Genomic DNA, 15077 nt, shown 5'->3' with positions numbered 1-15077 from the left:
AGATATATTATTTATGTTTTTGGACACAGAGACTTTTGACATTTGACAATATGTTGCCTCATGGATTTTCATAAAACTATGTGTATTTGTACATGACTGCATACATGATAAATAAGACATTATACAGTATTATATGTCAGAGTTTGTTACCAATACAATATATGCCTACCAAAACGTCATGAGTATCTAAATTTAAATCTGGCACTTTTATTTTTTTAAATTTAAAGTGTAGTTCACCTAAAAAATAAAATTTCTGTCATCTTATACTCACCCTCAAGTTGTTCTAAACCTGTATGAGTTTCTTTCTTTTGTTGGGCACAGAAGAAGATATTTTGAAGAATGTTTTTAACCATACAGTTGGCGGTAGCCATTGACTTCCACAGTATGGAAAAAATATGATCAAAGTCAATGGTTACCGTCAACTGTTTGGTTACAAACATTCTTCAAAATATTCTTCTTTGTGTTCAACAGAAGAAAGAAGCTCATAGAGGTTTGGAAAAATTGGGTAAATGATGACAATTTTTTTTGTGGGTGTGAACTGTCCCTTTAAAATTGTTGTGACAAATTGAATAAACCTTAGGAATCTGCCTTATTTCTATTTCTAGGTCACTAATCAAACAATCAGGTTTGTGACACTGAGCATGTTAAATCAGTTAAAGAGGTCAGAATAATTTCTTGCTTCCATTGAAGCATGTGATACCTTTTGAATATATATGAAACCATATATGCTATATCTGGATATAATTTATTATTCAAAACATTGTTTAAAAATGTAAAAGGAAAAAAAGGTATTTTCACTAGTGGTCTAAAATGTATGTATGGTCTCTCTCTCTCGCTCTCGCTCTCGCTCTCGCTCTCTCTCTCTCTCTCTATATATATATAGTGCCTTCATGAAATGATGTGTTGTCATCATAAACTCCCAGTCAGCCTATTTGGTTTGAAATTTCCTTAAATTTAGTTAATATGTGAAATCAGGTGCACATACCTGAGAACAGAAACCTCTTTATTTTGAAAAATATATGTAGCCTATATTAAAAAAAAAGTAGCAACCTATTTGAAACCGGCATACACATACCCATATGATCAAAACATTTCCCCAGTCTTTGTCAGAAATGACCTCAACTTTATTACAACCCATTTATTAGTACCTGTCAGGACACCCATCAAACACCTGCTCTCAAATGGTTTCCTGCTTGTGCTCTGGATGAATAAATAGGTGGGACATTTTTTCAGAACAGGTTTGCACATTGTAGAAGCCCCCCTATGTTGACATAGCAAGATACAAAGAACGTCCTGCCTGGAAAGTAATGGTTTGCAGGTTTTATTTTCATTGGATGTCATTACATGAGGTAATGGCAGTAACAGTGTGTATTTAGCTGTCAGGTTATTCTATTTCGAAGTCCTCTTTTAATCTCTTTATATTTCTATCACAGCATCTTTATTTAATCTAGAGGTTTAAAGAGATCTAAAGCCTTTAGAAAAGGTCACTAACACAATCATTACAGCCATGTATTTATAAAGACAAGATCTTGTCAAATGAAACAAAAATGCACCCAATATTCCTAGAAGTTAATTTGACCCCTTTCCACATTTGCTTTGCTTTTATCTTTTACATTTTAAATTATATAACATTAAAGACACTTGAAAGCATACTTAAAAGTAATTGTACTTCACATTTTTAGAGATATGGAGCTAGTACACAATCAAAGGTGCGTTTTTAAAAGAAGTCTCTTATACTCACCAAGGCTGCTTTTATTTGATTAAAAAAATAGTAATATTGTGAAATTTTCTATTTGTAATATGTTTTAAACTGTTATTTATATTGATGGCAAAGCTACTCCAGTACTCCATTCTTCAGTGTCACATTATCATTCAGAAGTCATAATTTCGTCATACATATAAAGTGTGTGTGTGTGTTCTTGTTTATGCTACATTGTGGGGACCAAATGTCCCCACAAGGATAGTAAAACCTGAAGTTTTCGACACTGTGGGGACTGGCCTGCGGTCCCCATGAGGGGATTTTTTTTTAATTAAAAATAGTAAATGATGTTTAGTTGAAAGTGTAACAATGCAAACAGGTTTTCTGTTAGGGTTAGGGTATAGAAAATATTGTTTGGTCAGTATAAAAGTAATAGAAGTCTATGGAAAGTCCCCACACTTCACAGAAACCTAACATGGGTGTGGGTGTGTGCGTGCGTGCGTGTAGCATTAACCTCATGTAACAGTTTAGCTTGCATCTGGAGTAGCATATTTCTTTTGCTTGTTTCCCAACACGTGGGTTAGAAAAAGCAAAATTGCAACTGGGAAACTGCAGAGAAATAATCTATTTGCCTTTCCAAGTTCACACAGTTCCCCAACATGCACAGTTTACTCAATGAAAACAAACCTACATCAACTTTTCATTCCCGTTATTTACTAGATGATGCATGACAGATTAACCCAAGGAACCCTAAATATTCCAAAATATTAGCTCACACAGTGTGGCGTGTTGGTCTTTTCTGCATTCTTCTCCCCTTTGTTATCCAGAGCGTTCTATGCTATGATATCAATTACCATAGGAATCTAATAACACAGAAGACAGAAAGAGAGAGATGACCTCTTGACCTAACAACAACAGTGTATTGCTCCATATTGTTTATTTTATTGGGCCCAGGTTAAAGCCTTATGGAATGTGCTGAGATGCATTCATTGTCAGCAGGTCATGTGGGTGAAGATCAGCATGATCGAGTTTGAGCAATCATTCCTAAAGCCAGGCAAAATAAATACAGCAAAAGGGCCATGCTGGCACTCTTTGCATCTTTTCTTTTTCCTTTTGGAACCCTCCACCCACCTCTTCCTGACACACACACACACACACGTTTGGATAACGTCTATGCTGTCTAATTCTTGCTGACCCTACTTCCATTTGATCAAACATGACCCTTTGTACCAAATGCAACTGCTATCAGAGGCTAAAAGACTGGAAAACTAATGAGAGACCACCCACCCACTCAAATACTTCAAATAGGTCCTCTCTATGTGCCCCATTGTTATCATACTACATGAGTTTTTTGAATATCACTTTTCCTTGCTGCTCTTTTTGCCTTGGCTTGTTAGTAGCACAAATGTAGATGAAGTCAGAAGTTGTTAGTATGCACACTGATTCTGTGTCATTCTTGGACTCTGATCAAGGATTAGTTTCAAAGGGTTATTTTGATCTAAATGCAAATGATCTAATAGACGTCATTTACAGATTTTCATGAGAATGAGGTCACCGTCACAGCACATCTTGAACTCGCCAGGCACACATCATCAGTTACCAGATATGATGTCACCAGCAATGCCCTTATTTGGGTAGAACAAATGCATGTCAACACGAGCATCATCTCTGAAAATCTACGTCTTTATTATTAGTCTTAAGATGCCTGACATTTAAGAGTGACCACAATAAAGAAAAAGAAGTGCTATTCACAGTGGTTTCAACGAATTCTGAAAAACTTGTATACCGTTTTCAAGAAAAGTTTAACATAGATCACTTTAAAAAGTGTCATCTGGTATAACCAAGTCAATATAGGTCTACTCAAGTGAATGTACCTGATCATTATTTTCTTGCCTTGCATGAAAAGGTTAAATTATGTATTATTTTGAGAGATGTATGGATATTGACAGTCATGAGGGACTGTGGGGATCATATATATTATATTATATTATATTATATCACTTTTTTCCTGCATGTTTCTGCATGTTGGTCACACTATGACTTTAATTTGATGGGTAATACGTCTTTATTATTAGTCTTAAGATGCCTGACATTTAAGAGTGACCACAATAAAGAAAAAGAAGTGCTATTCACAGTGGTTTCAACGAATTCTGAAAAACTTGTATACCGTTTTCAAGAAAAGTTTAACATAGATCACTTTAAAAAGTGTCATCTGGTATAACCAAGTCAATATAGGTCTACTCAAGTGAATGTACCTGATCATTATTTTCTTGCCTTGCATGAAAAGGTTAAATTATGTATTATTTTGAGAGATGTATGGATATTGACAGTCATGAGGGACTGTGGGGATCATATATATTATATTATATTATATCACTTTTTTCCTGCATGTTTCTGCATGTTGGTCACACTATGACTTTAATTTGATGGGTACATTTTTTCAGATATTAATAAGCAGTGAAGCAGTTTTGTAATATTTTTGTTGTTTGTATTTTTCTAAAAACAAGTAATAAAAGATTATTATAACAAAATTATAAAAACTTTATGAAACTACCAATTATTTTAAAGAATGTTTTACATTATCAGGACAATTGTATCACCCTGATACTTTTGGCCCATAAAATAATTCATTTTAATTTAGAAATGAATGTTCATCATCATAGACTGTGTTTAAGCCACTGTATGTATGAATTACATTTAAAAAAAAATTTAAATAGATAATGGGACAAAAATATAAGTATCATGTAACTCTAAGAAGAAAAAAAAAGAATATTGCATGAAAAGAAAGAACACAAGTAACTTCAATTCCGTTTTTGGACAGTATAGGAAGCTCAGTAGTAGCTACTCATTTGTAATTCAAGCGGATCTATTCCCATTAGCTACAAACCCAAGTAACTCCAGAGATTACTCCATTTAAAGTTCAGAACAGAAGGTCCATTCTGAATAGATCCGCTGTGTGTGGAGAACGGCCAAGGGGATGGACCTTCAAAGCGGCCCTCATAACCCTCAATCCCCCTGCTCATTACAATTAGATGAGTTTCGCCGTGCATGGTTGCAATTTTAATAATCTTATTTTACTTTGGGAAAATAAAACAGATAGACATCGGAAAGAAAAACAGCCCCATGTCACAAATATTTCAACTGCTTTGCTGCTCAGCAGATAATGGTTTCCAAATGTTTAATATTAGATGCAATCACACTGAGGAAAAAAGGTACAGCTTTTCTTTGAAAACTGAGATGCTTGACTGTAGAGAGAGAGAAAAATCTTAGCTTGGACAAAATTATTCTTTTGCTTCATGAATCTTCACAGCTTTTCTATGCAATTGCATGCTCACAGTAATGTGTTTGATATCTTAACATTAGTTTCCATGCTCTCATGAAAGCAGCAGGGACAGCCCTCCCTCCTCCATCCCCACCAATCAGCATCTCCTCCCAGCATGTGAGCTCATATTAGAGTCTGCAGGAGTGTGACTTTAACTGGGCTTTGATCACAGCCTGCCGTTTGTGTGTGTCAGAGAGCCGACGTCACCGGAGGAAATGAGGGATGAACTCTGGGTCTGGAGAGTCAACCCAGCCCATCACTTCAAAAGAGGAATGTCTTTCTTTTCTTGTCCGCCACTGATATAACATAAATGAACAGAAACAGGTCAGGATGCAAGACCTCTGGCTTGTAAAATTGCTACCATTCTCTGTCTGGTCTTCACAGACCTAAAACAGCAGCACGTTGGGTCAAATTACGTTTTTTTTATACAACCTCTTTATTAGATGTCACTACATGAAAGGCTGTTTGATTTTTGTATTTACATTTTTTTTTTTTTTACAGTTTATATTGTTATTTTAATCAAAGAAGAATGCAGATATTCTAGATTTCAGGACAACAGTCTGCTGCTCTTTTCTAATAAACACTCTGGGAAAATATAGATTTGTTTATCATGTAGGTATTGTTCATACTTATTTATATTATTAATAATGATATTAAACTATTATATATTTATTTACATCATTAATACATTATCATTAATATGAAACAAAATATATTCCTATTAATATTTCTTTGTTAGTAATTACTTTAATTACAAATGTATATCCTTTTTCTGTTTACATATTTATAAAATATACTTCATATACTAAAATATAGGCTACTATATTCTGTGGCCTTCTTTTAATTTATTTACTATTAGGGATTGTTTTTAAATACAATAATTGACTTTAATTTGAGCTAATGCCACAAAATTCCTAAACATTGTACAATGGAAAATAATTAATTTGTGTTAGGACAACATAATTTAATTTGTGTTGGAATTGTAAAATAACCTTAGGTTGTATTTCTATTTCCCAACAAGCTTTTCAAGGCTTTTGTAGACTGATGGAGTAGCTAAATGCTGAAATGTTTTTGAGCAAGGGGGCAGTTGTTATTGTCCAAATGTTATTAAAGACTGTGATTCTTATTGCTATCATTTTTGGGGCTACCACTGTGACAAACATTTTTGGGACTGAATAAATTACGCGAGTTAAAGCAAAATGTTTCCAAATATTGTACTAGTCAGACAGTCCTGTATTGAAACAGCAAGTGGCGCCAAACACCCCGTTAAGCAGCACATGTCCTGAGACTTTGTGGAAACTTCTTGAGAGGACTGAAGAAAGTCAAACTCCAAACAGGAGCGAGAGAAGCAGAGAGCAGAGCAGAGGACCATCCGCATACAACATTACACCTCTGCGGACACCCGAGGCTTAGTGAAGTCCAGAAGAGCTCTGCATTCTCCAGCTATAACCCTGACCTGTGAGAAGAGCTTTTGGTGGATGTAAGAGCGCTCAGAGGCAGAAGAAATGAGCAGAGGAACAGTGAGAGAGCCGCACGGATGCCAGCGCAACTTCACCCTGATCATCGTCGTGCTCGTTGTCAACTGCGGTAGGCGATTAAACTCATGCGTTTGCACGTTACTTTGTTCATAATCGACTTAAGTTACAGAATTACTTTTAATTAAACCGAGCCTCATCTGTCGAGTTCACAGGAAACACTGAGCAGTCGAAAATATTTCTGATATTATTATTATTAGAAATAATTTGAGGAAACATGTCTCAAATTACAGCACAATGCCAACGTATAACACAAATGTGCAATATTCAATATAAGTAAATTAAATGTTTATTTGTATATGTGCTGTAATGTGCACACTGTTATGTAAAGTGACATTTTTTTTAAATGTCATGATGTTGAATAACTAGTTAGAGGTGTTATTTCATTCAGAAGTCCTCAGGGTTTTTTTTGTTTACCTGACTCATGTTGCCAAAGGGCTATCTAAACAGTTTTTGTGTCATTGGAATGACAACAGAGATCTTAAAGTGCACTGATTTGAGAGAGTAACAGTCTTAAGCTCTCAGTTGGAGTCTCTTTGTACGGTCTGAGCTGCTTCATTTGCCTTAGAATAGCACTTTGACATAAGATAGCATCCAATTATACTGAGCAAAGAGCTTAAAAAGGTACATTAACTTCTATGAGCTTTTCATTATTTCCTAGTTTACAAGGATGAGACATATACCAAAGACCAGCTTGAATGTAGTTGTACACTTTTGAGCAACTCTTTATTTAGAGTGTTTGTTACATGAGTGGATGTTACTATTATTGATTACTGCAATAGTTAAAACAATAACAGTAATTACAGCTAGTTTGCAAAATAATTAGGAGTACATAGTTCGCAATTATCAGTGTACCCGTAAATGCACTGCAACATGGACACTATAAAATAGGTTAATCAGGTTTAGTTTTAGGTCATATTGTAATAATGATAATAAATCATTTTTAATATTAATGAGCATACAGCATATATACATTTACATTACATTTAGTCATTTAGCAGACGCTTTTATCCAAAGCGACTTACAAATGAGGACAATAGAAGCAGTCAAAACTAACAAAAGAGCAACAATATATAAGTGCAAATGACAAATCTCGGTTAGCCTAACGCAGTACACGTAGCAAGGTGTATATATATATATATATATATATATATATATATGTATATGTATATATTATACACACACACACACACACAAAGAAAAACAAGTAGATAGAATAGCAAAAATAGAAAGCTAGTGTTTTTTTTTTTTATATATAAAAAAAGAAGATAAATATATATAAAGTAGAATTAAAATAGAATAGAAAGTGATAGAGTTAGAGGGTCAAATAAAGGTGGAACAGATGTGTTTTTTATATATATATATATATATATATATATATATATATATATATAAAACAGTTGAAGATATTTCCTTATAAATAAGCAAACTAACAGTTAAGTGTGTGAAACGCTAATCAGATTTCAACCCAAGCATAAATGACTAAAACTAAAAATATTTCAGTTGAATTGTCAGATTAAGTTACATTATATTACTGTATATCGGCAGGTTTGACAAATTTTACTGACAAAGCAACAACCTGCTAGCAAATCAAGTAATATTTTGTACTCTGACTTCAATGTTAGTCCATGACATGCAAAGCTTTCTGCATTGAGTTGTCCGAGGGGAATTTGAACAATTGCTCCTCATTTATAACTTAAAGCACTGACTAAGACCGTTGGTGCTGTGGTTTGGATGGATTTCTTTCCAGATTCCCACTTTGTTCGTTGTGTGCCAGGATGCCTGTACTTTAGGATGGGAGACATGGACTCCATTTTATGTTTTGGCTTTGAGTTAATTTGACCTTTTATCTGATGGATGAGCTTTTTCTCAATATGTGGCTCACTTCACCTTGTCGATATAAATGCAATAGTGTTTTCCCATCTGTTCTAGATAGTATCCCAGGATATTTTGTCACAAAATTTAAACCTTTTCAGATGGAGTTTTATAGACACTACGCTACATATATCTAGCTATGTCATATTTTTGAGAGCGGTGGGCAAAATAGAAACAGACGGCTTCTGTGATGCAGTCTTTGGTTTTAATAATAGTTTGTAGATTATAAATCACTGGGGTGGAACTCTATCAGTGCATTATACTGCCAGACAGAATGTTGACACAAAAGCCATTTTGCCTCCAAGAAAAGCCTACGAGGGAACATTTGACTCGTCATAGTAAAAATTCATTGGTTTAATCTGGTCTTCAAGTGTACAGTACAGTTACTCAAGCATCAAGGCTCCCGTCTTAAAAAAACCCTTCATAGATGTTGAAGGAATGCCCATTCAACCACATGCTCTAACTTTGTGAAAGCCACGCAACTCTTGTGAACCGTTTGCTTTTTGTTGGTATGACTTTATAAGTCTGTTTAATGTCAGATGCTTGTGTATATTATATCACAAGTTGTAATTTTTTTCTGCTCTTTCTGCAGAGTTATAAATCTTTATATCTGAGGTGTCAAACACAAGAAGTTACTGTGCATTTTATCTTTTATTACTAAATACTGAAAGTTGACTGGATTAAAAAACTTGGCTTGTCTTGTTTAATAAACAGAATGTGGGGAGAATTACATACTAGCCTACCAGCAGTTTTAACACTTTGATTAATTGCTCTCTATTACCCTATCTTTTGTGTAAGTCTTCTGTCAGAGCTGGATGTTTAGGTCTTGGATATGAGCTTAGAGAATGATCTGTGTATTTTCACTTGTCTTTAGTGATGGTGTGATTCAAGCTCTTAGTCCGTGTCTCTCTGTTTGGGTTTGTTTGTGGTGGAGTAACTGGCAGAGTTCATTATCCAGCTTCAGTGACATTAGAGTGATGTAGAACATCATTATAAACTCACAAACTGGTGTTTTGCAACCTGTTTTTTTTTAACGTTGTTGCATTGTTTTTTTATTATTGTAAAAATCTTTCATGTTACATACCTTTATTTTATTTTATTCCCAAAATGGATGGAAAATCAATATCTTGTAATCTTGATAAAAATATGGAGGGACATTAGAGTAATGTAGAATATTGTTACAGTCTAGGTGGCAGTTTGCTGTAGCCTACTTAATTAACTCAATTATATGTATCTTTTCAATTGGACAAATATCGTATTTTTTCTCATTTATTTATTGTTTTCATGGTGTTTGTATGGCGTGTTTAAAAATGACAAATTCCATTTTATTATTTTTCATCATCCATTCCAAAGTGAATGCCAGCATCTGGAACAATATCATATTTATTTAATTTTGTCAATATTTAGTAATCTTCATCTTTATATGGCTTGTGGCAGCATATTATATTGGGTTACATTCAGAGAGGTCTTGCCCACCTTGTCCTTGGCCTTTTTGACCTGAAAAATGCTAATGGTAAGTAATATACATCACAGGCCAAAAGGTCTGCAGTGAATATAATAGGAAATGAGCTGCCATTATTATCTAAGCGATCAGACGTCTGCCAACACTTATCAAATAATTAATTTCCCTTGCCTGCCCAATGTAATGTGCCAGTATACGCTACATTTCACATTTTAGAGGGTATGATGAAACATGGCTTTTTAATTTTAGCTGTAAATGTGTCGGAAAGTAAAGCTCTAAAGCCTGTTTACGTTGTATTAAGGTCTCAACTAACCCTCAATGCATAAAGACTGGCAAATTTCTTGCCGCCCACAGTTGGGCCTTTGTACCTGCCACACTCCCAGTGAGCTCATAAATACCTAACCTTTACTGCCTGTTCAGTCGGAGATTGATATTTGCTTTAAAATGAAAATATATGTGCAAGTATCAGTCATCTGGGAGATTTCTCTCTTTTCCTACACACAGTGCTGGTCTTGATAGCGTCAGGTTTCTATCTCTGAGGAGAGCTTTGTACATTCATAATTCGGTCTCGCTGTCAGTCTTGGAACATTTTTTTCGCCTAAATAATGTGGCCTAGTAGTCAAAATCTGGCTCTGAAATTGCAGTAGTGCATTGAGTGATAGAAGTGGATGTTACTAAGCTTGGCTTACTTTGAAAAACATCGTTTAGGTGTTGAAAATGCTGCTATAATCATGCACCCACATACTCTTTGCTGATTAAGCCATTTGTAAAGGATTCTTTGGCAGTGGCTTCCCTATGAGGTTTCAGTCTAATCTGGTTTTTGTTCGTTTATGCATGTTTTTTTTTCAAATGCTGGTTCTTTGCTACACTGTACCTTGACTTGAACACCGAGGAACAGTTGACAGTTTTCACAAAGTGTGATAGACAGCTCAGCCCTGGCATGAGTTCTGATGTTTACCCATGCTGTTCCAAATGGAACGAGAAAGGCATAAAGGAATTAAAATTTGACACTTTGGGGCTCCAAAATGTCCCACTCTCACTTTAGCCTCACATCACAGTATGGAACATTTCTTAAAATTGCTGTTTTCTTTAGGTTATTTTCTTTTATTATTTGAATGTTTCAATTAAAATCCAACTGGGTCCCTTTAAATCAGCGGCCTTGTATTTGGCCTTATATTTGCAATTGCAGTTGTTTTTTTGGAAGTTAAAATAAGCCGTTTGTGTCTTCAGAGAAATCTATTGACACCAGCTGGCCATCGGGATTTCTTTGGGCAGAGGTGATCATGATGATCTGTAGAACCCAGACATGCCGGCAGGTGTTTGCTTGTATTTAGTATTTATATGCAGAAATTATTTTACACAAGTGTTTTGTCTGACCCGCACAGACTGTGGATTTTTGACTTTGCTGAAATGATTAAATGCTTCTTGCATTGTTAGTGGCCCAAGTGGGAGAAGTGTCAGGCTAACTACATTTTCAGTTCATGCAATGTGTACATGTGTGTTTGTGTGTATGCACACGCTGGGAGTGTTAAAACTGTGCAATCCACATCTCAGGAAATTACATTTTATGGGTGTTAGACACTACACAATGTTAGCATAACATGTCCCTATTGCAGCATTCAGTTCATTGGCCGAGTTTTAATTTTGGATTTATTTGTAATATTCAAACATGATTAAATCTTTTGCCATTTTTCCTGTAATCAAACAAAATTCATTGGACTGCTCTTTAGGAGATCCAGTAAGCTTAAGTATGTTTTGATTGCTTTTGATTCCTTGTTTTTGGTAATTACTGCAAGTAGCTAAAAAACATAGATTCTGTAGGTAAAAAATGTTCAAGACTGTGATGATTAGCTCTGTTAAAGTGATTTACGTTTAACAAGCTGACTTCAGCCACAATAATGCTCCACATATAAAATAAAAAGAATCAGAAAGTCCTCGCTGTCTTGTTTTGAGAGTCCCACTCTTTTCATAAACCTATTTTTTAGGAAAGATTGTGTTAAAATAATATCATGCGCTGACAGCAACTCTTGAGCATTTTGAATTGTTGTGTTGTAGTTGAGGATTAGGATACCCGGAGTGAAGCCTCTCAGCTTTTATGGACATTTACCCACAAGCTGCAGTCAAACAAAGAGCTTTTAAACAGCTGTTTGTTTGTTTAGGCGTCTCTTTTTTGTGTGCTTGTCAATGCCAGTGGATCACAGTTAAACACAAGTCACTGTTTGTCCTGTTACTTCAGGACAAAAGCCAAAGAACTTTTTACAATAATGCTCCACATATAAAATAAAAAGAATCAGAAAGTCCTCGCTGTCTTGTTTTGAGAGTCCCACTCTTTTCATAAACCTATTTTTTAGGAAAGATTGTGTTAAAATAATATCATGCGCTGACAGCAACTCTTGAGCATTTTGAATTGTTGTGTTGTAGTTGAGGATTAGGATACCCGGAGTGAAGCATCTCAGCTTTTATGGACATTTACCCACAAGCTGCAGTCAAACAAAGAGCTTTTAAACAGCTGTTTGTTTGTTTAGGCTCTGTTTTTTGTGTGCTTGTCAATGCCAGTGGATCACAGTTAAACACAAGTCACTGTTTGTCCTGTTACTTCAGGACAAAAGCCAAAGAACTTTTAAATGTTGGTTGGCTTTGTTAGAGGCCAGCAGAGAAAATCGGAGGTGTTGAAATTAAGGATTGTAGCTATATGATGTACATTCACTAAAATCAGAATGCTATTGAAGTTCTTAAAAATAATAATAAAAAAACATATTTAAAAGGTTTTGAAATAGCTGATGTTTCAAATGAAATTTAATTGTTTTAAATTGGAATAACTTCCTCTGCTCAATTTTTTGATTTTGTTAATATTTGTTTCTGTAGAAAGACAAACATAAATAGTGATGAAAGCTAAAATATGAAATGTCACAGATGTATATTTACGGAGTAATCTACAATTTTGTAGAAGGGGGTCAAAATGACACATTTCTTTAAGATTTCTTTACACAGAGAACCAGAATCTAAAAAGATATTTCAGATAGCTTTAATACTTCTTGAGTTACAGGCATGCAAACTTGAGGCAAAAAACACAAGTGCATTAGCATATAACGAAACAAAAATGGCTACAGTCAACAGATTTTACTAATAGACCTACCAATATCTGTGTAAAAATAACGTATGATGCTGCCAGCTTTCTAAAGTCATTTTTACACCCCTGTAAATTGGCTCAAAATTGTAATTTTGACCCCCCTCTACAAAATAGTGGATTACTCAGTAAATACACATCTGTGACATTTTGGCTTTCATCACTATATATGTTTGTTTTTCTACAGAAAAAATATCAGCAAAATCCAAAATTTGACACAGAATGACCCATATCATAACGCAGGCACACACACACAAAACATAAAACTGGGGTACAGGAAAACTCCCTCTAGTTGTCTTTATTTACATCAATATTTAATAAAAATCTACATATTTTTTTCAATTGGAAACATATAAAAATTAAATTTTCTTAAGAGGGGCTGTTAGCCCAATTGCTGGTTTTGTGTATTCCTCCATTCCCTCCACATCTATTTTTCCTTCGGTTCGGTTTTTGTCTCTTTCCTTTTCACTCATTTATGCAGGCAGCTAACAGTCATTTAGCTCTCTTACTCTGTGGCAAAGCAGAAATTACTTACCCGACCACACCGACCATGGAATCCTGAAATAAAAAGCTTCATTTCCCTAATGCTTTGTGATTGGAAGCCAAACAGGCCACAGAGGCCTGTGAGACCTCTGCCCAGCTATGCGTGCACAGAGCAAACACTACGAAGCTTTTGCTGTCTTAACTGCTCTCAAAGTCTGACCCCAAAGATCTGTGAATCACCCTCAACTAGATATCTTCAGCAAGTCTTGATAATGCTAAGGCTGAACCGGGATTATCCATCACCTCCTGACTATTACTTTACTTTATGTAATTTCCTCAACAATGACAAGCACTTTATTTATTTATTTTTTTTTTAACAATGACAAGCACTGACCATAGTCTCCCACAAACTAGAGTGTACTGTAGCCTACATGTATCTTTCATGTTTATGAAATACAGCACTGCTCATGTGGCTCCGCTGTGTGTTTGCCTGTGGCAGAGAGGAATCTCATCAAGGCTCACTTAGATGGAAATTTTATTCAGCAGGAATGTCTTCTCCAGTCCCAGTGGAATATCCCAGAGGCGGATCAAAATCTTAAATGGCGTTGAGGGGAAAATTGAGTTTACCTGTTTAAACTAGCTCTTTCAGATTTCCACGTTAACAGTTATTTCATTTCCTTTTGGATGTTTTTCAACACCAGCACTACTTTATAGCATTTTCTACATTTTGAGGCAAAGACCAAAATTATGTTCAGCTTTTGGAAGCTGTTTCTCTGTGACATGGACATTATTCAGGTTACATGCTATATTTAACTTTATGCAAATGAAAACAGGGGATAAGTGGGATATCTTATATTATATTACATTATATTATGTTATGTTATTGTAATACTCGGCCTCACAATGATCCAGCAGCTTTTCAGAGGAACATTGGCCAGGTATGGACACGACAAGGATTTTGTTAGCCCTTAGACAGGGCCTGTGATCACTAGAGAACTATGTTCACAAATTTTTAGCCATAGCACACTATTCTGATCTACCAGACTGTCTTTTGATAGAGTTTTTTTATGATGGCCTTAATCAACCTCTACGATCTGAGCTTAGACGCGAGGGTCCACTTTCGTCACGGAGTTGTTTTTTGGACTTTGCTTTGTTGACTGTTGACTCTCTATTCACTGTGGGTATCGCGGAGGAACGCAACCCCGCACTCACTCGTGTAGTGGCCCCCGCACTAGGTTACACTCACAAAATGGCGGACACAACAGCGCCCCATTATGTGAAAGTTGATCTTCATGAACCAAGTCAAGTCACAGATGATCTTCCTGAGTCCAGTCAAGTCACAGTTGATCGTCATGAGGCAAGTCAAGTCACGGCTTATCTTCATGAACCAAGTCAAGTCACAGTTGTTGTTCATGAGTCAAGTCAAGTCACAGTTGATCATCGTGAGTCAAGTCAAGTCACAGCTGATCTTCATGAACCAAGTCAAGTCACAGATGATCTTCCTGAGTCCAGTCAAGTCACAGTTGATCGTCATGAGGCAAGTCAAGTCACAGCTTATCTTCATGAACCAAGTC

General features: G+C 35.5%; 1 protein-coding gene across 1 annotated transcript in view; it reads left to right on the top strand.

Moving 5' to 3' along the window:
- The first annotated feature begins 6315 nt into the window (after positions 1-6315).
- LOC107556549 (inactive tyrosine-protein kinase transmembrane receptor ROR1-like) overlaps positions 6316-15077 on the top strand; it is a 131597-nt gene continuing 122835 nt past the window's right edge. The window contains exon 1 of the mRNA XM_016239691.1: positions 6316-6608. Coding sequence (XP_016095177.1) covers positions 6527-6608 — 82 coding nt within the window. The 5' untranslated portion in view covers positions 6316-6526. The remainder of the gene's footprint in view (positions 6609-15077) is intronic.

Source organism: Sinocyclocheilus grahami, unplaced genomic scaffold (genome assembly GCF_001515645.1).
Source record: "Sinocyclocheilus grahami isolate Dianchi unplaced genomic scaffold, SAMN03320097.WGS_v1.1 scaffold572.1, whole genome shotgun sequence".
Lineage (NCBI taxonomy): Eukaryota > Metazoa > Chordata > Actinopteri > Cypriniformes > Cyprinidae > Sinocyclocheilus > Sinocyclocheilus grahami.
Note: the sequence above shows the minus strand (reverse complement) of the source record. Positions and strands in the feature narration are given on the sequence as shown.